Source organism: Phodopus roborovskii, unplaced genomic scaffold (assembly GCF_943737965.1).
Source record: "Phodopus roborovskii unplaced genomic scaffold, PHOROB, whole genome shotgun sequence".
Classification (NCBI taxonomy): domain Eukaryota; kingdom Metazoa; phylum Chordata; class Mammalia; order Rodentia; family Cricetidae; genus Phodopus; species Phodopus roborovskii.
Window position 1 is genome coordinate 121511 of NW_026125750.1, and position 24633 is coordinate 146143.

General features: G+C 58.5%; 2 protein-coding genes across 2 annotated transcripts; both read left to right on the plus strand.

Moving 5' to 3' along the window:
* Positions 1-10636: 10636 nt before the first annotated feature.
* LOC127217572 (A-kinase anchor protein 17A-like) lies at positions 10637-14478 on the plus strand. Its single transcript, XM_051178564.1, is given in 6 exon segments — positions 10637-11072; positions 11075-11586; positions 11776-11924; positions 13614-13732; positions 13773-13897; positions 13997-14478. Coding segments are annotated over 6 exon segments (1791 nt in total). The 5' UTR covers positions 10637-10663; the 3' UTR covers positions 14474-14478.
* A 17-nt stretch (positions 14479-14495) lies between these two features.
* On the plus strand, positions 14496-22739 carry LOC127217575 (acetylserotonin O-methyltransferase-like). Its single transcript, XM_051178566.1, is given in 10 exon segments — positions 14496-14534; positions 14633-15013; positions 15419-15606; positions 15711-15845; positions 16389-16457; positions 16747-16865; positions 16956-17087; positions 17183-17305; positions 17811-18047; positions 22618-22739. Coding segments are annotated over 10 exon segments (1545 nt in total).
* Positions 22740-24633: the final 1894 nt, after the last annotated feature.

The window sequence follows — 24633 nt, forward strand, 5'->3', positions numbered from 1 at the left end:
ATGCAGATCGCCCGCACATCCAATGCTGTGGCGAGGCGTCGGCTGTGCAAATCCCTGTGAACCGTTATGCAAATGCATGTAAATCGCACAGTTGGCTCGGGAAACCGATACCCAAATCCATGCAAATCGTTCGCTCTGCTATGCAAATTCATGCGCTGGGCCCAGGGATCCGCAATGCAAATGATATGCAAATTCATGGAATCCTTCGCTCGCCCCACATCCGCTATGCAAATTTACTGCAGATCACAGCTCCATCCTGCCGTGCAAATTTATGCAAATCTTCCTCTCTGTGCAGACGCGTGCGCGTCACGCAGCGCTATGCTAATGCATGCAAATCAGCTGTGCTCTGACTCGTAACTGTATGCAAGTCGCGGGGTCTAGCATGCAGATTTATGCAGATCGCGCGAGGCGGTGCCTCCCTCCATGCAGATTTATGCAAATCACCGTCTCCCTGATGTGTAGCCGTATGCAAATCGCGAACTCTCGCATGCAGATCTAGGCAAACCCTGAGCTTTCTCACTAATCCATCTACATGCATGCAGCTTGTGAAGGCCAGTGCCTCCCTCCATGCAGATTTATGCAAATCGTCCGCCCTGTGCAGTGATCTATGCAAATCGCGCAGCCGGCTTGGGAACCCGTTATGCAAATCCATGCAAACAATTAGCTCTGTTATGCTCTGGGCCAAGGGATCCGCAATGCGAATGAATGCAAATCAGACCGAGATGCAAATTTATGGGATCCTTCGCTCCCCTCACATCAGCTATGCAAATTTATGCAAATCGCCCGATCACTCCAGGCATGTGCAACGCAAACTCCATGAGAGTTTGTGCTCTTTGTCTATGCAAATGTATGCAAATGGCAGAGCGGGCTCAAAACCCATGCAAATCGCCTGCTGTTGCCAGCAAATGCTGAAGGGTTTCGCCTACGCCATGCAAATGCATGCAAATCAGCTGCGCTGTGACATGTAACTGTATGGAAACTGCAGATTTATAGCCCGCTCTTTATGCAGATCGCCCGCCCTCTTCAGCTATGCAAATTAACGCGGGTCCCTGGAGTCCTTTCCTTCTGTTATGCAATTAACCACTTTTCCCAGGGATCCCCTGTGGCCTTGGAAACCCGATATGCAAATCCTGCGCTTTGTTATGCAAATCGCCCGCCGGGCCCAGGGACCCGCTATGAAAATTTATGCAAATAAGCATTGCTCTGATCAGTAAATGTATGCAAATCACACACTCGCAAGCAGAAACCGTGCGCTTTATTCGCTAATTGTGTGCAAATTTATTTAAATATTCCGATATGCAAATCAATGCGTCCAGGCATCTGCTATGCAAAACGGCCGCCCTGTTCTGTGCTGTATGCAGATGCATGCAAATTTCAGGGCCCAGCATGCAAATACATGCAAATCGCCCACTGTTACCCGGCTTCCGATACCGTTATGCAAATCGAAAGCTTCGGTATTAAAATTCATGCAAAACCTCTGCTTGTCCAGGCATCTGCTATGCAAATTTATGCAGATCGCCTAATGGTTTCTACTTTGCAAGTCAGCTGTCGGGTTTGTCCTACGCTATGCAAATGCATGCAAATCAGCTGCGCTCTGACTTGCAACTGTATGCACATCGCGCAGTCTCGCACGCAGATTTATGCAAATAGTGCCCAGGCCAGTGCCTCCCTTCATGCAAATTTATGCAAATCACACATCAGGGTTGTGAATCCGATGCAAATCAATGCAAATCGTCTGCTGCGCCCAATCATCTGCTATGCCAATCCATGCAAATCATGCGCTCTGATATGCAAACCATCCACTGTATTCGGTCCCCGCTATGCAAATCACGCAGCTTTGAAACCATATATGCAAATGCATGCAGATCAACCGACGGGTTTCCCCTGTGCTATGCAAATCAGCTGGGCTGTGCTTCGTAACTGTATGCAAATTGCACACAGTGGCGTGCGGGTTTATGCAGATCGTCCATCCGCTCCATGCAAATTTATGCAAATCGTCCGTCCTGTTCAGTGCTGTGCGCAGATGCGTGCAGATCCCGCAGCCAGCTTGGGGATCCGTGCGCTTGATACAGTCATCCGTCCAAATGCCGCGGATCTCGTTGCCAAGTCCTTCGCTCCACGCAAAAATATGCAAATCACGCAGACGGCCCACGCAAAAATATGCAAATCACGCAGACGGCTTCACAATCCGATATGCAATTGTAGCGCCTTGATATCCAGGCACCCGATATGCAAATGCGTGCAAAGCACGCACTGTTTATGCAAATTGCCCGCTCTCTTCAGCGCTCTGTGCAGAAGCCTGCAAATCACCACGTCGGTGAAAAAATCGTGCGCTCAGTTATGCAAACCACCCGCTCTGTTCCAGGCACCCGCTATGCAGATTCATGCAGATCGCCTTAAATCTTTCATTATCCTGTGCAAATGCAGGCAAACCACGCAGCCAACTCCATTCCGCTATGCAAATCCATGGAGTCGCCTGCTGTGTGCAGGGACCGGCTATGCTAATGCATGCAAATCGGGACGATCCGCTGCGCCCGACATGCAAATATATGAAAATTTCCCCCTAGCCAGACATCCGCCATGTAAATTAATGCAGATCGCTGAGTACATTTTGTAACCTTATGCAAATGCAGGCTAACCAATCAGCCAACCCCACTCCTCTATGCAAATTTATGCAAATCGTCCCCAAACTATGTGGATGCATGCAAATCACACAGTTGTCTCTGGAAACCGATATGCAAAACATGTGTAGGCAGCTCCATCATGCTATGCAGATTTATGCAAATCTGCGTGAGAGTTTATGCAAATTGCTCTCCGTTTCAATGCTCTATGCAAATGTATGCAAATCCCTCGCTGTCTGCCCGGATATGCTGCTGGCTTGGGAACCCGCTATGCAAATCGTGTGCTTTTATATTCAAATCCATGCAAATGGTCTGCTGCGCCCAGGCCTCTGCTATGCAAATCACCCGCTACGTCCTGGCACCCGCTGTGCGAATTTATGCAGATCAGCCGGTGGTGTCTACATCGTTGAGCAAATGCATGCAAATCAGCTCCACCCTTAGATGTAACTCATGCAAATCGCACACTGAGGCACGCAGATCGTGTCCTCTATGCAGAGCTTTGCCGCATGCAAATTTATGCAAATCTTCTTCCCTGTTTAGTGATCTATGCAATGTATGCAAATCACGCAGGGGGGTTCGGTATCCGATATGCAAATCGAAGCAAATTGTCTGCAGTGCCCAATCGTCCGCTATGCAAATCTATGCAAATCATGCGCTCTGTTATGCAAATCACCCGCTATGGAAATTTATGCAGATCACACTATGGTTTTATTATTCAAATGAATGCAAATCACCCGACTGGTTACCCCTACGCTTAGCAAACGCGTGCAAATCAGCTGTGCTCTGATATGCAAATTGCACGCGGATTTATGCAAATCGTGTGCTTTATCCAGTCATCCATCCGCGCGCTACGCTCGATGAAAATTTATGCAAATCTCCTTCCCTGTTTAGTGATCTATGCAATGTATGCAAATCACGCAGGGGAGCTGCGAATCCGATCTGCAATCAATGAAAATCCAGGCCTCTGCCATGCAAATTGTACGCTCTGTTATGCAAATCACCCGCTGTGTCGTGGGATCCGCTATGCAAATCTATGCAGATCACCCTCTGGCTTCGCAAATGCATGCCAATCACCTGCGGGCTTCGCCTTCGCTTTGGAAGTGCATGCGAATCAGGCAACTGTATGAAAATCGAGCGCACTCGCATGCAGATTTATGCAAATCGCGTGCTTTCTTAACTAACCCATACCAGTGCATGCGGATCCCGCCGCCTAGTGCTTCCCTCCATGCAAATTTATGCAAATCGCTGCCCTGTTCAGTGATTTATGCAGATGATTGTAAATCCCACATCCGGGTTGGGGATCCGATATGCAAATCAATGCAAATCAATGCAAATCATCTGCTGTGCAAATCGCCCTCTCTGTGCAATCATCCGCTATGCAAATGCATGCAAATCACCGGGAGTCTGACCTATGGCCGCATGCAAATCGCGCCGTCTCATATGCAGATTTATGCAAACTGCGCTCTCTTCACTGATCCATCCACGTGCTCGCAGATCGCCCAGGCCAGTGCTTCCGCGTATGCAAATTTATGTAAATCGCCCGCTCTCTTCAGGGCTCAGTGCGGACCCATGCAAATCGCCCGGATGGTTTCTACTTCGCTATGCAAATGCATGCAAATAACCTGACGGGTTCCTCGTGCGCTTCCTTCTGATATGCAAATCCATGCAAATTGTGCGATCTGCTATGCAAATCTATGCAGATCTCCCGATGGTTTCCGCTCTCCATGCAAATTTATGCAAATTTTCTGCCCTGCTCAGTGAATCGTGCCAGTCATTCTCTCTGTTATTCAAATTCATGCAAATCGTCCCCTGTGCAAGGCATCTGCTATGCAAATCGTGGGCCCAGTTATGCAAATTTATGCAGATCGCCATATGGCTTCTAGGTCGCTATGTGAATGCACGCAAACCGCACACATCGCGTGCAGATTTATGCAAATCGTCCGCACTCTTCAGCGCTCTATGCAGATGCACGCAAGTCACCCAGGCGGCTGGCGGTTCCGATATGCAAATCCACGCAAATGACTCGGTCTGCTACGCAAATCCGCGCAAATAACTCGCTCTGCTATGCAAATGACTCGCTCTGTTATGCAAATCCGTGCAACTTATTCGCTCTGTCATGCAAATTCATGCAAATGATTCGCTCTGTTATGCAAATGACCCGCTCTGTTATGCAAATCCATGCAAATGACCCGCTCTGTTATGCAAATCACTCGCTCTGCTGTGCAAATCACTCGCTCTGTTATGCAAATCCATGCAGATGACTCGCTCTGCTATGCAAATCCGTGCATAAACCTGCGCAACTTATTCGCTCTGTTATGCAAATTCATGCAAATGATTCGCTCTGTTATGCAAATGATTCGCTCTGTTATGTAAATTCATGCAAATGACTCGCTCTGTTATGCAAATGATTCGCTCTGTTATGTAAATTCATGCAAATGACTCGCTCTGTTATGCAAATCCGTGCATAAACCTGTGCGGGGCCCAGGGATCCGCGATGCAAATTTATGCAAATCAGAACGATATGCAAATCTATGCAAATCCCTCACGGCTCTCACATCCGTTATGCAAATTTATGCAAACGCATGCGGATGAGATCCTGGGGGCGGGGCCGTGCAAATCCACCCCCCGTCCCCGCCCGGGGCTCATTAGCATACGCAGATGAGGAGGGCGGGGCCAGGCTGACGTCACCCTCCCCTCCCCCCCTCCCCTCCCCCAGGCGAATCCGGGCGACGCTGCTCCCGCCCGTCCCGCGCCCCAAGGCCCCGGTGGGCGTGGCCGCCGCAGACCCCGCCCCGCCGTGGGCGGAGCCGCCCGAGGACTGCGAGGTCACGCGGGTGACGGACGTGGAGTGAAGGAGTGGGGGAATGAGTGAAGGGGTGAGCGAGTGAGTGAAGGAGTGAGCGAGTGAATGAGTGAGTGAGTGAGTCAGTGAGTGAGTGAGTGAGTGAAGGAGTGAATGAATGAGTGAGTGAGTGAGGGAGTGAATGAGTGAGCGAGTCAGTGAGTGAAGGAGTGAGCGAGTGAGTGAAGGAGTGAGTGAGGTGAATCAGTGAATGAGTGAGTCAGTGAATGAGTGAGTGAGGAAGTGAGTGAGTGAAGGAGTGAGCGAGTGAATCAGTGAAGGAGTGAGTGAATCAGTAAATGAGTGAGTGAATTAGTGAGTGAATCAATGAATGAGCGAGTGAGCGACTGAGTCAGTGAGTGAATGAATGAGTGAAAGAGTGAGGGAGTGAATGAGTGAAGGGGTGAGTCAGTGAGTCAGTGAGTGAGCGAGTGATTCAGTGAGTGAGTGAATCAGTGAATGAGTGAGTCAGTGAATGAGTGAGTGAGGAAGTGAGTGAGTGAAGGAGTGAGCGAGTGAATCAGTGAAGGAGTGAGTGAATCAGTAAATGAGTGAGTGAATTAGTGAGTGAATCAATGAATGAGCGAGTGAGCGACTGAGTCAGTGAGTGAATGAATGAGTGAAAGAGTGAGGGAGTGAATGAGTGAAGGGGTGAGTCAGTGAGTCAGTGAGTGGAGCGAAGTGATTCAGTGAGTGGAGTGAATCAGTGAATGAGTGAGTCAGTGAATGAGTGAGTGAGGAAGTGAGTGAGTGAAGGAGTGAACGAATGAATCAGTGAAGGAGTGAATGAATCAGTAAATGAGTGAGTGAATTAGTGAGTGAATCAATGAACTGGGCCGAGTGAGCCCCGCGTCAGTGAGTCAGCGGCGAATGAATGAGCCTCCCCGCCCCGCCCCGGAAGTCAGAGGTGAGGGAGTGAAGGAGCTGAGGGGTGAGTCAGGCTGTAGTCAGACCGGAGTGCTCCGCGAGTGACTGTCAGACGGGGAGTGGAGTGAACTCCAGTGAATGGAGTGAGTGAATGAGCGCGCAGTGAGCCGAAGGGGATTGAGTCCGCGCGGACCGGAGCGGAGTCGAGTGAGTGAATCCAGTGAATGAGTGGCGTGGCGCAAGGGACGGATACTGAGCGGCTGAGTGGGTGGAATGAATGCATGCGCGGATGAGTGAGTGAACGAGTGACTGGGGAAGTGAGGGGACGGACCGGAGGCGCCTCCGCGGCCGGAACTGACCGAGCGAATGAAGGGACGAATGGAAATAGAATCAGTGGGGAGTAGCGGGGAAGGAGCGCGCCTGAGCGAACGGATGAGGGTGGACGGAAGCGAACGAGTGGCGGAGGCGGGTATTGAGTGTGTGGACGAATGAGTGAGTGAGTGAGTGGAGTGAATGAATGAATGACGGGACGCGAGTGAAGGAGTGAGGGTGAACGAGTGGGACGGAGTGAATGCGTGAAGGAAGTGAAGTAGTGAATGAGTGAGTGAATGAATGAGTGACCGATGATTGGCAGCCCTGGGCCCCGAGGCCCGCGCCCCGGCGCTTCTGTGACGTCACCGCCCGGCCCCGCGCCCCGCTGTGCGCGGCCTCGCTGTTTCCGCGCTGTTCTCCGCACCCGGAAGTCCCGCCCAGGCTGCTTCGCCGCGGCTGTTCTCCGCACCCAGAAGTCCTGCCCACCGCTGTTTCCGCGCTGTTCTCCGCACCCGGAAGTCCCGCCCTCCGCGATGACTGACAGACGGGGATTCTGCTCGGCGTCGCAGCCCTCGCCGTCCGCGTTCGCTGTTTCCGGGCTGTTCGCTGTGACCCGGAAGTCCCGTCCCCGCCGCCGCGGTTCCCGTCCGGAGCCGAAGGCGGATTCGGCCAATTCCCCGCGCGGACCGGAAGCGGAAGTCGGTGTGCGGCGTTCACTCCACGTAGGAACGCGAGTTCGGCATGGATTCCCGGGGACGGTGTTTTGTGCCGGACCGGAAGCTCATGTCCGTCACCGGAAGCCCTGCTCAATATAGCTGCGCGGAACTGAAAGCCTGTGTTCCGCGTGTTCTCTGGGGAAAGGTTTCGGGGACGGACCGGAAGCGCTCCTCCGCGGCCGGAAGTCCTGAGGTCGCCGCCGCTAGCGCACGCCGTTCACGGGACGGGATCGGAACCTCCTTTATTAAAATCAGTTTTCGGGGAGAGCGGTGGGGACGGACCGCTCCTGGCGCCCGAGGGAAAACAGACAGGGACGGACCGGAAGCCAGAAACAGTGAGCGGAAGTCGGGAATCGTGCGTTTCCGTCCGCAGAGCGGAACGGAAGAAGCGATCTTTATGTGTTGTTCCAGCTTTCGGGGACACAGTTGGGGACGGACCGGAAGTGGGAATCTCCACTTTCTCCGCCGCCGACGCCGCGCGTGCACCGGAAGCTTCATTCCCGGTCCCGGCGTCTGCGGACACAGTGGCGGACGGGACCGGAATCGCCGTGCACGGAAAAGCGGAAGTGGCCTACCGGAACTCCCAACCATAAACATCCCCGGGAAGCCCGGAACCTCTCGACCCCGGAGCCGAGGGTCCCGATTTCGCGCCGGGACCGGAAGTCGCGGTTCAGAATCTTCATTTCCTGAGAGAATCGACCGCGTCCGGGACGCGGGGCGGAGGCGGAAGCCGCGGGTCCCGATTTGGCTCCCCGCGCGCGCCTGCACCGGAAGTCGCGGCCGCCGCGTTCCGGACAGTTGCTGTGGACGCAGAAGGAGCCGCAGCAGCAGCGGCGTTGGCGGCGGCGGACGGGGCGATCCGCGGACCGGAAGCGACGGCGGAGGGTCCTGATTTCACGACCCGCGCCCGCTGTGACCGGAAGTCGCGGCGGCTGCGCTTCGATCTGTAGCTTTCACCGCGGGCCGAGCGCAGCGTCCGCATCCGGGCTTTCTCCTCGCCGGAAGCGGAACCGGGGGACCCGATTTCACGCACGCTGTGACCGGAAGTCGCGGCGGCTGGGAATCGGGTCTGCAGTTTACACCGCGGGTGAGGAGCGCAGCGTCCGGATCCGAGCTTTCTCCTCGCCGGAAGCGGAACCGGGGGACCCGATTTCACGCCCGGGGTGACCGGAAGTCGCGGCGTCCGCGCTTAATCAAGAACGGAGACCGGGAGCGCGGCAGCACCGGGGGGTGGGGGCGGGGGGGCGGGGCCGGAAGCGGAACCGGGGGTCCCGATTTCACGCGCGGCGAGACCGGAAGTCGCGGGCTAAGGGCGTGGGCGGGGGAGCGGGTGGTGGGGGCGGGGCCTGAGGGAGTGAGGGGTGAGGGGCGGGGCCTGAGGGAGTGGAGGAGTGAGGGGCGGGGCCTGAGGGAGTGAGGGAGTGAGGGGCGGGGCCTGAGGGAGGAGGGGTGAGGGGCGGGGCCTGGGGAGTGAGGAGTGAGGGGGGGGCCTGAGGGAGTGAGGGAGTGAGGGGCGGGGCCTGAGGGAGTGAGGAGTGAGGGGCGGGGCCTGAGGGAGTGAGGGAGTGAGGGGCGGGGCCTGAGGGAGTGAGGAGTGAGGGGCGGGGCCTGAGGGAGTGAGGAGTGAGGGGCGGGGCCTGAGGGAGTGAGGGAGTGAGGGGCGGGGCCTGAGGGAGTGAGGAGTGAGGGGCGGGGCCTGAGGGAGTGAGGAGTGAGGGGCGGGGCCTGAGGGAGTGAGGGAGTGAGGGGCGGGGCCTGAGGGAGTGAGGGGCGGGGCCTGAGGGAGTGAGGGAGTGAGGGGCGGGGCCTGAGGGAGTGAGGGGTGAGGGAGGGAGTGAGGGGCGGGGCCTGAGGGAGTGAGGGAGGAGTGAGGGGCGGGGGCCTGAGGGAGTGAGGAGTGAGGGGCGGGGCCTGAGGGAGTGAGGAGTGAGGGGCGGGGCCTGAGGGAGTGAGGAGGGAGTGGGGGCGGGGCCTGAGGGAGTGAGGAGTGAGGGGCGGGGCCTGAGGGAGTGAGGAGTGAGGGGCGGGGCCTGAGGGAGTGAGGGGCGGGGCCTGAGGGAGTGAGGAGTGAGGGGGCGGGGCCTGAGGGAGTGAGGAGTGAGGGGCGGGGCCTGAGGGAGTGAGGGTGAGGGGCGGGGCCTGAGGGAGTGAGGGAGTGAGGGGGCGGGGCCTGAGGGAGTGAGGGAGTGAGGGGCGGGGCCTGGGGGAGTGAGGGAGTGAGGAGTGAGGGGCGGGGCCTGAGGGAGTGAGGAGTGAGGGGCGGGGCCTGAGGGAGTGAGGAGTGAGGGGCGGGGCCTGAGGGAGTGAGGAGTGAGGGGCGGGGCCTGAGGGAGTGAGGAGTGAGGGGCGGGGCCTGAGGAGGAGGGGCGGGGCCTGAGGGAGTGAGGGAGTGAGGGGCGGGGCCTGAGGGAGTGAGGAGGGGGGGGGGGGAGTGAGGGGCGGGGCCTGAGGGAGTGAGGGAGTGAGGGGCGGGGCCTGAGGGAGTGAGGAGTGAGGGGCGGGGCCTGAGGGAGTGAGGAGTGGGGGGGGCCTGAGGGAGTGAGGAGTGAGGGGCGGGGCCTGAGGGAGTGAGGGGCGGGGCCTGAGGGAGTGAGGAGTGAGGGGCGGGGCCTGAGGGAGTGAGGAGTGAGGGGCGGGGCCTGAGGGAGTGAGGGGCGGGGCCTGAGGGGGTGAGGAGTGAGGGGCGGGGCCTGAGGGAGTGAGGGCTGAGGAGTGAGGGGCGGGGCCTGAGGGAGTGAGGAGTGAGGGGGGGGCCTGAGGGAGTGAGGGAGTGAGGGGCGGGGCCTGAGGGAGTGAGGAGTGAGGGGGGGCGGGGGGCCTGAGGGGGGAGTGAGGGAGTGAGGAGGGGCGGGGCCTGAGGGAGTGAGGAGTGAGGGGCGGGGCCTGAGGGAGTGAGGGGTGAGGGGGGGGCCTGAGGGAGTGAGGGGCGGGGCCTGAGGGAGTGAGGAGTGAGGGGCGGGGCCTGAGGGAGTGAGGGGGGGGGGCCTGAGGGAGTGAGGAGTGAGGGGCGGGGCCTGAGGGAGTGAGGGGCGGGGCTGAGGGGAGTGAGGGGGGGCCTGAGGGAGTGAGGAGTGAGGGGGCGGGGCCTGAGGGAGTGAGGGGGCGGGGCCTGAGGGAGTGAGGGGGCGGGGCCTGAGGGAGTGAGGAGTGAGGGGCGGGGCCTGAGGGAGTGAGGAGTGAGGGGCGGGGCCTGCGGGCGGAACCGGAAGTTGCGCTCTAAACCGGAAGTGGCCCCTTTTAAACCGGAAGTGACGCTCCTCCCCGCCCCGCAGGCCCCGCCCCGGCCCGCCCCGCCCCGCCCGGCCATGGCGTCGGCCGCCACCATCGTGCACGACCCCTCGGAGGCGACGCCGCTGTGCCCGGCGCTGGGCCTGTACCTGAAGCCGATCACGAAGCTGGCGATCTGCGTGGCGCTGCCGCCGCCGCTGCGCGCGCCCGGCAAGTCCGTGTCCAACTGGGAGGTGATGGAGCGGCTGCGCGCGATGGCGGCCGGCGCGGCGGCGGCGTCACTTCCGGGTCCACTTCCGGGTCCGCTTCCGGGTTCACTTCCGGTTCCGGCGGAGGCGGAGTCCGCGGGGCGCGGGCCGCTGTCGGCGCTGCGCATCGCCAAGAGCTCGCTGGACTTCGTGCGCTTCGAGGCGGAGGTGGAGAACCGCGCGCTGGTGCGGCCGCTGCTCGCCCGCCTGGACGGCGGCGCCATCAGGCTGGGCGGCTTCCCGACGCGCTGCGCGTGCGCGCCGCCGAGTTCCGCCCCGACTTCCCGTCCCGCCACGACTGGGACGCCTTCTTCCGCGACGCACGCGACATGGACGAGGCGCTGCCCGGCGAGCGCCCCGACACCATCCGCCTCGAGGGGCTGCCCTGCCGCTGGTTCGCGCCGCGGCCCGGGGACGCGCCCGGTGCCACTTCCGGTTCCACTTCCGGTTCCACTTCCGCTTCCGGTCCTACTTCCGGTTCCGCGAGCGACCGGCCCAGCGAGGCGCTGCTGCGTCAGGCGTTCGGCGCGTTCGGCGCCATCCGGCACGTGGACATCCCCATGCTCGACCCGTACCGCGGCGAGGCGGCGGGGCGCGGCTTCCACACGTTCGGGCTGGGCGGGCAGCTGCACTTCGAGGCCTTCGTGCAGTACCGCGAGTACGCGGGGTTCGCGCGCGCCATGGCGGCGCTGCGGGGCACGAAGCTCATGCTCAAGGGCGAGGACGGCAAGGCGGTGGCGTGCGGCATCAAGGTGCGCGGGGACCGGAAGTGGACCCGGAAATGAACCCGGAAGTGGGCGTGGCGGGAGCGGAAGTGGCGGAAACGGAACCGGAAGTGGGACCGGAAGTGGCGGAACCGGAAGTGGGACCGGAAGTGACGGAACCGGAAGTGGGCGTGGCTGACGTGTTTTTTTTCCTCCCGGCCCCGCCCCGCCCCGCAGGTCTCGTTCGACGCCACCAAGCACCTGAGCGACGCCTCGATCCGGCGGCGGCAGCTGGAGCGGCAGAAGCTGCGGGAGCTGGAGCTGCAGCGCGAGGAGCAGAAGCGGCGCGAGCGCGAGGACGAGGAGCGGAGGCGCCTGGAGGAGCGGTGGGCTGGGCCCGGGCGGGACGGGGCGGGGCCCGGGCGGAGCGGGGCGGATTGCATATTCATGAGGGGCTGGGGCTGCGCTCATTTGCATATTCATTAACGGGGACTGGCGAATCTGCATAGCGAAAGACGGGGTTCGCTCATTTGCATATGAATGAGCGGGGATTTGCATATTCATGAGCTACAATGAATGAGTTGCGACCTGAAGCGAGCTAATTTGCATATGAGACGCTTGCGATTTGCATATTAATGAGCAGGGATCGCAGGTCTGGGCTGTGGTGATTTGCATATTCACAATCCCCCGGGCTACTGATTTGCATATTCATCAAAGCGAGCCCGCTAATCTGCATACGAGAGAGCTGGAATCGGTTAATTTGCATACGGGCCGGCTTGTTTTGGTTAGTTTGCATATGAAGGCGTCGTGTGTGCTGCTCATTTGCATACCGAGGTTGCTTGGTCTCCAAGGCGAATTTGCATGCGAACCGTAGCTCCGGCCTGATATGCAAATTCCCTTACCCCTCCCTGATTTGCATGCGGAGTGGACGGCAATAACTGCGCTAATTTGCATACTGACTTTGCTGATTTGCATACAGGGCCTGGCCCACGCTCGTAACTGACGCGTGTTGTTCAGTTCTTATTTGCATAACTGCTCTGATTTGCATATTCACGAGCCCACGAGGCGCTGGCTGATTTGCATATCCGCACTGATCTGCATACTAATGAGTCAGGACCGTCACCCTCATTTGCATGTTAATGAGGCGCGATTTGCATGTCTGTCACGTTTGCTCATCTGCATGTTCGCCCGGGGAATTTGCATAAGAGCCGGCTTCGCTCCTATTTGCATATTCAAGAACCCTGGCCGGCGCTCATTTGCGTATTCACGAGTCCGACATCGTGCTGATTTGCATATCCGGAGCTGATTTACATAAGAGCCGGCTCGGGTCTGGCTTGTGTGAAGTGATTTGCATATTTATTAGGATGTAGCGGTCTAATCTGCATATTAACACGGATGCAATTTGCATAATTAGCGGTTTCTGCCCAATATGCAAATCTGCATGGTAGCGAGCTGGGCTTCGTTAATTTGCATGTGAAGTCATCGGGGCTCATTTGCATGCAGAGCAGACTGCCCTGGGCTCATTTGCGTATTCCGCTGAGCTGATTTGCATATCCCACGCATTTGCATATTCGTATCCCCCAGTGCTCACTTGCTTTGCATATTAATGAGCGGTCACGCCCCGATTTGCATACGCAGCAGTGAACTCGTCTCTGATTTGCATGTGGGCGGCCCGGAAGGCGCCTAATTTGCATAACTCCAGAGGTTTTGGCCCCTGATTCGCACATGCACCACTCAATTTGCATAGCCATGGGCTCTGGTTTGCATATTAACGTCCTCATTTGCATACACGGAGACCGAATCCTCTCTTATTTGCATATCAGTCGCCTAATTTGCATAACTCCAAAGTGCGGGATCAGCAAATCACCAATTTGCATATTCATGATTCCGCTTTGCATATTAACGTCCTCATTTGCATACGCGGAGGCCGAATCCTCTCTTATTTGCATATCGGCCGCCTAATTTGCATACCCGAATGCTTCTGTGCTCGGTTTGCACGCGAGCCCTGCTCATTTGCATAAACCCGCCTCCCCCTCATCTGCATACGCCCTCATCTGCATATCCCCGCCCCCCAGGAAGCAGCGCGAGGCGGAGGCCCAGGAGCGCGCGCGGCGCCGGGAGCAGAAGCAGCGGCGCCGGGAGCAGCGGCAGCGCGAGCGCGAGCAGCGTCGGCGCCGCCGCCGGGCGGAGCGCGGCGGGCGTGGCGCCCGCGCTGCCCCGCCCACCGGCGGAAGCGGGGGCGGAACCGGAAGCAGCGGAAGCGGAAGCGGCGGGTGCGGATGCGCGGCGGCGCCTGCTGCTGGCCCAGCGCGACCTGCAGAGCGTGCGGCTGGTGGCGGCGCTGCTGGGCCGCGTGGAGGTGGGCGGGGCCGGGAGCCGGGGGTGGGCGTGGTCGGGGGTGGGCGGGGCCGGGGCGGGCGTGCCTGACCCCGTGACCCCGCCCCTCCCGCCCCCGCAGGCCTCGCGCCTGCGCCAGCGGCGCCTGCAGGAGGCGGAGCTGCGCCGCGTGGAGCAGGAGAAGCGCCGGGCGCTGGGGCTGCAGCGCCGCGAGCGCGAGCTGAGGCAGAGGCTGCTGGCGCTGCTGCTCGGCCGCGGGGGCGCCCGGCCCGGCGCGCAGGGGCCCGGAAGCGGAGCGGAAGCGCGGAGGCCGGAAGCGGAACCGGAAGTGGAGCCGGAAGCGGAAGCGGCGCCGACCTCCTGCGCCCCGTGCTCGACATCCTGCACAGCGTCGCCGCCCGCGCCGCCGACCCCGACCCCGACCCCGACCCCGCCCCGGCGGAGGAAGCGGAAGGGGCGGGGCAGCAGCAGCGGCGTCGGCACCGGGGCGGGGCGGGGCGCGAGCGCAGGCGCAGCAGACACCGGCGGGACGGACGCGCTCGCTCCCGGTCGCCCCCGCGCTCGCCCCGGGCAAATAAATAAAGGAAGCGAGGAATGAATGAATGAATGAGTGAGTGCGCATGGTCGATTCGCGTCGGTCGTTCATTATTCACTCATTCGTTCGTTCGCCGCCTTAGTCTCTCACTCATTCGTTCATCCACTCCGTCATTTATTCATTCATTCATTCACTCACTCATTCACTCATTCGTTCCCTCAGCCAGCCCCTCACTCACCCCTTCAGTCAGTCACTCATTCGTTCGCCCCAGTCATCCCCCCGCCGCGCCCGTCGTTCACTCATTCGCTCGCTCATTCCTTCATTCATTCCTTCATTCATTCATTCATTCGCCCCCTGACGCCAGCCCCGACCCCGTTTCTTCCCCCACTCCCCCCCCCCGCCCGCCCCGCGCTGCCGTCATCCGGGCCCGGGTTAATCCCGGATCAGCCTGGAGGCCGCGCGCGTCACTCGGGGCGGGGCCGGGCGGATTTAAACCCCGGGGGTCGGGGCGGGGCGGGGTCGCCGGGCGCCATGGCGGACGCGGACCTGGACGGGGACTTCCGGCTGCTGACGGGGCTGGCGCAGGGCTTCATGGTGTCGCGGGTGGGCGGGGCGGGCGGGGCGCGACCCCTGTGTGACCCCCTGTGACCCCCGTGTGACCCCCGCGACCCCCGTGTGACCCCGCGACCCCCGTGTGACCCCTGTGTGACCCCGCGACCCCTGCGTGACCCTGGCGACCCCCGTGTGACCCCTGACCCTGGTGACCCCCGTGTGACCCCCCCGACCCTGTGTGACCCCGCTTGACCCCCGCCCCGTTGACCCCCCGTGTCCCCGTTTGACCCCCGTGACCCCGTTTGACCCCGCGACCCCCGTGTGACCCCCGTGTGACCCCGGCGACCCCTGTGTGACCCCGCGACCCCGCCCCGACCCTGTGACCCCCGTGTGACCCCGCCCTGACCCCCGCGACCCCGCGCTGACCCCGTGCGACCCCCGCCCCCGCCCCCGCAGGTCCTGTTCGCCGCCTGCGAGCTGGGCGTGTTCGACGCCCTGGACCCCGCCCCGCTGAGCGCGCGCGACGTCGCCTCCCGCCTGGGGCTCAGCGCGCGGGGGCGGGGCCGCTGCTGGACGCCTGCGCCGCCCCTGGGGCTGCTGCTGCGGCGGCGGCGGCGGCGGGCGGGGCCGGGCGGGGGCGGAAGGTGCGCGGGGGGGGGGACCCGGAAGCGGAAGCGGGCGGGGGAGGCGGAAGCGGAAGCGGGCGGGGCCGGCCGCCATGAATGAACGACCCCGCCCCGCCCCGCAGGCCCCGCCTACGCCCTGGCCCCCCGCCGCCCGCCGCCTCCCTCGTCGCCCGCAGCCCCCAGGCCCAGCGCTCGACGCTGCGCTACCTGGCGGGGACCACGTGGGCCGTGTGGGGGCGGCTGGGCGGGGCCGTGAGGTGAGGGCGGGGCGGGTCGGGGCGGTCATTCATTCGTTCATTCATTCATTCGTTCGTTCATTCATTCATTCATCAGTTTATTCATTCATTCGTTCATTCATTCATTCGTTCATTCATTCATCCGTTTGTTCATTCGTTCGTTCACTCGTGTGTTCATTCATTCATTCATCCATTTGTTCATTCGTTCATTCATCCGTTCATTCATTCATTCATCCGTTTGTTCATTCATTCGTTCACTCGTGTGTTCATTCATTCATTCATTCATCAGTTTATTCATTCATTCGTTCACTCGTGTGTTCATTCATTCACTCATCCATTTGTTCATTCGTTCACTCGTGTGTTCATTCATTCATTCATTCATCCGTTTGCTCATTCGTTCGTTCATTCATTGATTCGTTCCTTTTGATCATTCATTCGTTCGTTCGTTCGTGCGTTCATTTGTTCGTCCATTCATCCGTTTATTCATCTCTTCGTTTCACTCATTCGTTCCTTCATCTGTTCCTTCCTTCGTTCGTTCATTCGGATCCGCCCGCCGCGCCCCAGGGAGGGGCGGAACCAGTACCCGCAGGCGCTGGGCGTGGCCACGCGGGAGCCGTTCGAGGCGATCTACAGGTGAGCGCGGGGCAGGGCAGGGCGGGGGTCAGTAATGCATTCATTAATTCACTCACTCGTTAATTCACTCGCTAATCCATTAATTCATTGACTCACTCGTCCATTCAGTAATTCATTGCTTCCCTGATTCACTCACTAACCCATTCATTCATTCATTCATTCATTCATTCACCCAGTAACCCAGCCATTCATTGCTTCGCTGATTCACCGATTCATTCCTTCACTAATTCATTCCCTTTCTCCGAATCACTCACTCACCCACCCCCCCGCCCCCCCCCGCCCCGCCCAGGTCGCCCGCCGAGCGCCTCCTCTTCCTCCGCGCGCTGCAGGAGACCTGGGCCGCCTGGGGCGACCGCGTCCTCACGGCCTTCGACCTCGAGGGATTCGGGGCCGTGTGCGACGTCGGGGGTCGGTGCTGCGGGGCGGGGCGGGGCGGGGCCGGGTGACCCCTGACCCCGCCCTCCGTGACCCCGCCCGACCCCTGACCCCGCCCCCCAGGCGGATCCGGAGCCCTGGCCGCCGCCTTCGCCCGGCTCCACCCCGGCAGCCGCGTCTCGGTGTTCGAGACCCCGGAGGTCGTGGCCGACGCCCGCGCGCACTTCCGGGCCCCGCGCGTGCGCTTCGTGGGAGGTCGGTGCGGGGCGGGCGGGGCCTTCACTCGTTCACCCGGTCACTCATTCATTCATTCATTCATTCACACGGCGATCCCCGCCCGGACCCCGCAGGCGACTTCTTCCGCTCGCCGCTGCCGCCCGCCGACCTCTACGTCCTGGCGCGGGTGCTGCACGACTGGCCGGACGAGGCCTGCGCGGAGCTGCTGGGACGCACGCGCGGCGGTGACGGGCGGGGCCCGGGGAGGGGACGGGCGGGGGTCACTGCTTCCTGTGTGCATTTGGGGTCACTTCCCACTCACTTCCTGTCTACTTCCCGCCCACTTCCCGTTCACTTCCCATTCACTTCCTGCTCACTTCCTGCTCACTTCCTATCTACTTCCTGTTCACTTCCAGCTTACTTGCTGTTTACTTCCTGTTCACTTCCTGGTCACTTCCTGTTTCCTTCCTGCCCACTTCCCGCTTGATTCCCGCTCACTCCCCCTCACTTCCCATTCACTTCCTGCTCACTTCCTATCTACTTCCTGTTCACTTCCAGCTCATTTCCTGTTTATTTCCTGTTCATTTCTCAGTCACTTCCTGTTTCCTTCCCGCCCACTTCCCGCTCGTTTCCCCCTCACTTCCTGTTCACTTTCCGCTCACTTCCCGCTCACTTCCTGTCCACTTCCCGTCCACTTCCTGTCACTTCCTTCCACTTCCCGCCCGCTCCCGGCTCACTTCCTGCCCGCCTCCCGCCCCGCAGGCTCCGCCCTGCTCATCGTGGAGGCCGTGCTGGACCGCGGAGGGCGGGGCCCGCTGCCGGCGCTGCTGCTGTCGCTGAACATGCTGGCGCAGGCGGCGGGGCGCGAGCGCACGGAGGCCGAGTTCCGGGCTCTGACCCGCGCCGCCGGCTTCCGCCGCTTCCGCCTGCGCCGCCCCGGCGGCCCCTACGCCGTCATGCTGGCCCGGAAGTGACGCCGCGCGTGGGGGGGCGGGGCCGAGGGCGCGGGTGAATAAAGTCGGGGCGAAACTACATTTCCCGTGAGTCCCTGCGACACCCACTTCCGGGAAAACGCTGCATTTCCTGACGTTATCGAAAGGGTTGGACTACATTTCCCATGATTCCCCCGGGGCGGCACTTCCGGGAAAACGCGGCACTTCCTGTCACAGAGACACGTGGGGCCTACATTTCCCATGAGTCCGTGGGGGCACACATAGGACCGGTTCCCGAAAACTACAACACTTCCTGTCTCAGTGACATGAGCGGACTGCATTTCCCATGAGTCCACGCGGCATTGCCGGTGAGGTAACACATGCGCAGTTCTGGAAAAACGCAGCGCTTCCTCTCGCTGTGATAGTCGGGGACTACATTTCCCATGATTCCCTGCGACCCCACAGGACCGGTTCCTGTAAAACACGGAACTTCCTGTCTCAGTGACTGGTGTGGACTACATTTCCCGAAAAGCCCTGCGACACCTAAGGACCGCTTCCGGTAAAACACGGAACTTCCTGTCTCAGTGACTGGTGTGGACTACATTTCCCAAAAATCCCTGCGACACGCATAGGGCCAGATCTGGTGAAACACTTCCTGCCGCAGTGACACGTGGGGACTACATTTCCCATGAGTCCCTGCGACAGGCATAGGACCGGTTCCTGAAAAGCACAGCACTTCCTCTCGCTATAAACACGGTAATAATTATGGCGGACTACATTTCCCATGACTCCACGCCACACATACAGGACCGGTTCCGGTAAAACACGGCACTTCCTCTCACTATGAGAGTCGGGGACTACATTTCCCATGAGTCCCTGCGACCCTGCAGGACCGGTTCCTGTAAAACGCGGCCCTTCCCGCCTCACTGACAGGAGAGGACTACATTTCCCATGAGTCCCTGCGGGGCATGCAGAGGCTTCACACACGGCCACTGGAGTGAACTACATTTCCCATGATGCCCTGTTCTTCGTTTAAAGCACCGCAGCGGGGAGAACGTGTGGCCCGCGTCGCCCAGTCACTGAAACCGCGGGGGTTGACGGGATCCCGGGGGCAAATGTGGGGACGCGAGGACCCCGTTGCCCGTGGGCCAAGAGCGCACAGGTCCGGTCCGCTCAAACCGGGTGTTCCTGCAGCCACTTCCGGTCCCGTGACTCGCGATTTGCCACAACAAAGATGGCGGCGTCGCCACTTCCGGTCCTGGCAAACGCGGATATCAGCGCCGTGGAGCGGAACGTGCGGATTCTTCCGCCGTGGGGGCGACTTCCGGGAGCCGCAGGGGCCGATAGCCACGGCAGGAAACGACGCGGAGCCCCTGAGGCCGGCAGGGAAGCCACTTCCGGTCCCGGCCCTCATCAAACATGGCGGGTGCTGCACTTCCTGTGCCGGGAAATGGTGCAACGGCGAATGAGGTCCCTCCCACTCCCGCCCAGGACACGCGACGCGGACGCCCGGCCTCAAAAATATCGCTTCTGTTTATTCATCCCCGGCCCCGCCCCCTCCTCAGCCACGCCCACTGCGGCGGGGACCGGGAAAATAATAAATAAAATAATAATAATGACGACGATGGCGGCGGGCGGTGACGTCATTCCCGGGCGGGGGCGGGGGCTGGCGATGGCGGCGGTGACGTCATTCTCGGTGTGGGGCGGGGCCGGCGATGGCGGATGTGACGTCACGGGGCCCGGCTGGGGTCACGCGGGGCGGGCGGCTTCCATCATGGGTCGCCGGGGGTCACGGGGCGGGGCTGTGGGCGATTTGCATGTTAATTAGCATATCGATCCCCGCCCCGCTCGCATTTGCATGCGATTTGCATACCGACCCCGCCAATCTCACGCTGCTGCTGGTGGCTTCGTCTCCGGGGTCACGCAGGGGTCACGGCGTCGCCCTGGGGTCACAGGAAAAGGAAGTCAGAGCCAGGGGCGGTCAGGGTCCTGTGGAGGTCACGCCAGGGTCAGCGGCCGGGGATAATTTGCATATTAATGAGGCAGAGGTCTGCATGTTAATGAGCAGGAGGGTTAATTTGCATATTAATAAAAAGATTATCGCATACTAATTAGGGCCAATTTGCATATTAATGAAGCAGCTGCTTTCGTGTCAATGAACACGAGGTTAATTTGCATATTAATGAATATATTCGCCTCGATAACTAGGCCTAATTTGCATACCAACAATGAGAACTCTGCATGCTGATGAGCGCCCATGGCTAATTTGCATATCAATGATCTAGAGGTTTGCATGTTAATGAGCAGGAGGGTTTATTTGCATATTAATAAAACGAATATCGCATAGTAATTAGGGCCACTTTGCATATTAATGAAGCAGCTCATTTCCAGTAGATAATTTGCATATTAATGAATCCATGTGCATTGATAATGAGGCCTAATTTGCATACCGACAATCAGATCTCTGCATGCTGATGAGCTCCTGTGGCTAATTTGCATATTAATGAAATAGAGGTTTGCATGAGCAGGAGGTTAATTTGCATCGATAACGAGGCCTAATTTGCATATTGATAACCAGATCACCGCATGTTGATGAGCGCCTATGGCTGATTTGCATATTAATGAACTGGCTGCTTGCGCGCCCATGAGTACCTGGATAATTTGCATATTAACGAATCTATTTGCATTGATAATGAGGCCTAATTTGCATATTAACAACGAGAACTCTGCATGCTGATGAGCGCCTGTGACTAATTTGCATATTAATGATCTAGAGGTTTGCATGTTAACGAGCAGGAGGGTTAATTTGCATATTGATGATATTTGCATCGATAATGAGGCCTGATTTGCATATCGACAACCAGAACTCTGCATGCTGACGAGCGCCCATGGCTAATTTGCATATTAACGACCCGGCTGCTTTCGCGCCAATGAGCAGGAGGTTAATTTGCATATTGATGAATCTCTGCATCATTAATGACGCTAATTTGCATATCGATGAGCGCCATCGACGCTAATGGCGACAGCGGCTGGTTTGCGTAGGAGAGAATTTGCATACCGACCCGGGGTCAATCTGAGGTCACGCCGGGGTCACTCCGGGGTCACGGTGACCTCATGCTCGCACGCACGGCTCATTTGCATATTAATGACCCGGGCGCTCATTTGCATGCTCACCCGCTCTGCACCCTGCGGGGCTCCCGCTCGCTTCTCCAGCCCCGGGGTCACTCTGGGGTCACCCTGAGGTCACGCTGAGGTCACGCACGCACGCACGCGCTTATCTGCATGTCGATGACCGTGCAATCATTAATTCGCACCCTCGCTCACCCGATCCGCACCCTGCGTGGCTCCAGCTCGCTTCTCCCTCCCCGGGGTCACTCTGGGGTCACTCTGGGGTCACGCTGAGGTCACCCTGAGGTCACGCACGCACACGCTCATCTGCACGCATGTCAGTGACCCCCGTGCAATCATTAATTCGCTCCCTCGCTCACCCGCTCCGCTCGCTGCCCCCGCCCCGGGGTCACGCGGGGGTCACCCCGGGGTCGCCGGGGGTCAGAGGCCGTGGTCGCAGTCCACGTCGCGGCAGATGTACCACAGGATGACGTAGAGGATGAGCAGGATCGCGAAGATGAAGAGCGCGACCAGCACGGCCTTCGTCACGGGCGACACCAGCGCCTGCATCGCCACGCCCACCGCGCCGGCCACGCCCACCGCGCCGGCCACGCCCACCGCGCCGGCCACGCCCACCGCGCCGGCCACGCCCACCGCGGCGACCCCGGCCGAGCAGCAGCAGCAGCCGCAGCAGCGGCAGCAGCCGGGAGGGCGGGGCGAGGCGGGGCGGGCGGGGGAAGTCAGGGCGGGACTTCCTGTCGGGGTGTCGGAGCGCGCGCGAAATAACGCGCGGGGCGGGGAGATGCGCAGACGCGAGGAAACGGAAAGCGGAAGTCAGGGCGGGACTTCCTGTCGGGGTCAGTCACGGAGCGCGCGCGAAATAACGCGCGGGGCGGGGAGATGCGCAGACGCGAGGAAACCGAAAGCGGAAGTCAGGGCGGGACTTCCTGTCCGTCATTCACGGAGTGCGCGAAATAACGCGCGGAGCGGGGAGATGCGCAGACGCGAGGAAACCGAAAGCGGAAGTCAGGGCGGGACTTCCTGTGCGTCATTCACGGAGTGCGCGAAATAACGCGCGGGGCGGGGAGATGCGCAGACGCGAGGAAACGGAAAGCGGAAGTCAGGGCGGGACTTCCTGTCGGTCAGTCACGGAGGGCGCGAAATAACGCGCGGGGCGGGGAGATGCGCAGACGCGAGGAAACGGAAAGCGGAAGTCAGGGCGGGACTTCCTGTCGGTCAGTCTCGGAGGGCGCGAAATAACGCGCGGGGCTGGGAGATGCGCAGACGCGAGGAAACCGAAAGCGGAAGTGAGGGCGGGACTTCCTGTCCGTCAGTCACGGAGGGCGCGAAATAACAGGCGGGGCCGGCGACTGCGCAGACGCAAGGAAACTGAAGGCGGAAGTCAGGGCGGGACTTCCTGTGGGTCAGTCACGGAGGGCACGAAATAACGCGCGGGGCGGGGAGATGCGCAGACGCAAGGAGACGGAAGGCGGAAGTCAGGGCGGGACTTCCTGTCTATCAGTCACGGAGGGCGCGAAATAACGGGCGGGGCGGGGAGATGCGCAGACGCAAGGAGACGGAAAGCGGAAGTGAGGGCGGGACTTCCTGTCGGCCAGTCACGGGGGCGCGAAATAACGCACTGGGCCGGTGACTGCGCAGACACGTAAAAAAAAAACCGGAAAACGGAAGTCAGGGCGGGACTTCCTGTCTATCAGTCACGGAGGGCGCGAAATAACGGGCGGGGCCGGCAATCGCGCAGATGCAAGAAAACGGAGAAAACGGAAGTGAGGGTGGGACTTTCTGTCTTTCAGTCTCGGAGTGCGCGAAATAACACACGGGGCCGCGGAAAAAAAGCGGAAGTGAGGGCGGGACTTCCCGTCTGTGACGCGAGAGTTCCTGTACTAAATAACGCACTGGGCCTCCAACCGGCAGACGGGAAGGGAACGGGAGAGCGGAAGCGAGGGCGGGACTCCGTCAGTGTCCGGGGGCCCGGCTGTGGATCCGCGCGAAGAATATCGCGCACAGCCGCGGTCCACACGCAGGGACGGTAAACCGGAAGTGAGGGCGGGACTCCTGTCATTTCTCTGAGGCTCCGGCTGTCGATCTGGGCGAAAAATAAAGCGCAGTCCCGCGGCGCAGACTCAGGGTTCGGGGATAACGGAAGTCCGGGGGAGGGACTTCCTGTCCGTTACCCCGGATCCGGCTGTCACTCAATCCGTGCGTGAAATAACGCACCGAGCCCGCGGCCGCGTAGACGCTGGAAAAAAAAAAAAACCGTGAATAGCGGAAGAGAGGGGCGGGACTTCCTGCCCGTTCCCCTTGGCTCACGGCTGTCCGTCAAACGCGGGCTGGAGCGGAAGCGCGAGGGCGGGACTTCCTTCTTGTGTGCTGTATGTCGCTCCGCCGGTCGGTGCGACCGAGAAATAAGTCGCGGGGGGCGGAGCTTCCTGCGCGCGCATGCGCGTTGGGTTTTTCTGTCTCTCAACAACATTAATAATAATAATAATAATAACGACGACGGCCGGGAACGGGAGGAAAGGATAATAATAATAATAACGACGACCAACAATAATAATAACAACAATAACAATAACGCAGTCCTCGTCTGTGTAAATAATAATAATAACAATAACAATAACAATAATAATAATAACAACAATAATAACAATAATTAATAATAATAATAACAACAATAACGCAGCATGAATAACAGTAAAAATAACAATAATAACAATAATAACAATAACAACAATAATAATAACAATAATAACAACAACAATAACGCAGTCCTCGTCTGTATAAAAAATAACAGTAACAATAACAACAACAACAAAAACAATAACAACAAAAATAATAACAACACGGTCCATTTCTGCATAAACAACAACAACGGTAATAATAACAATAACAATAGTAACAATTACAAAAATAACAATAACAATAATAACAATAATAACAATAACGCATGTCCTTGTCTGTGTAAATAACAATAACAATAACAATAACAGTAATAGTAATACAGTCCTGGGTATAAATAATAACACAAAAAAAAAAAAAAAAAAAAAAAAAAAAAAAAACAATAACAACAATAATAATAACAGTAATAATGACAATAATAATAATAACAAGGTCTATTTCTACATAAACAACAACAACAACAGTAATAACAACAATGATAATAGTAACAGTAAAAACGATAACAGTATTAACAATAAAAAAAACAAACAAAATAACAATAACAACAACAACAATAACAATAATAACAACAATTAATAATAATAACAATAAGAATAGCAATAACAGTAACAATAACAATAACGACATCAGTAACAACAATAATAACAATAATTAATAACAGTAACAACAATACAAAAAAAAAAAAAAAAAAAAAAAAAAAAAAAAAAAAAAAAAAAAAAAAAAAAAAAAAAAAAAAACAGTAACAAAAATTAATAAAAATAATAATAGGAATAACAATAATAGTGACAATAATAATAATAACAGGGTGTATTTCTACTTAAACACCAACAACAGTAATAACTACAATA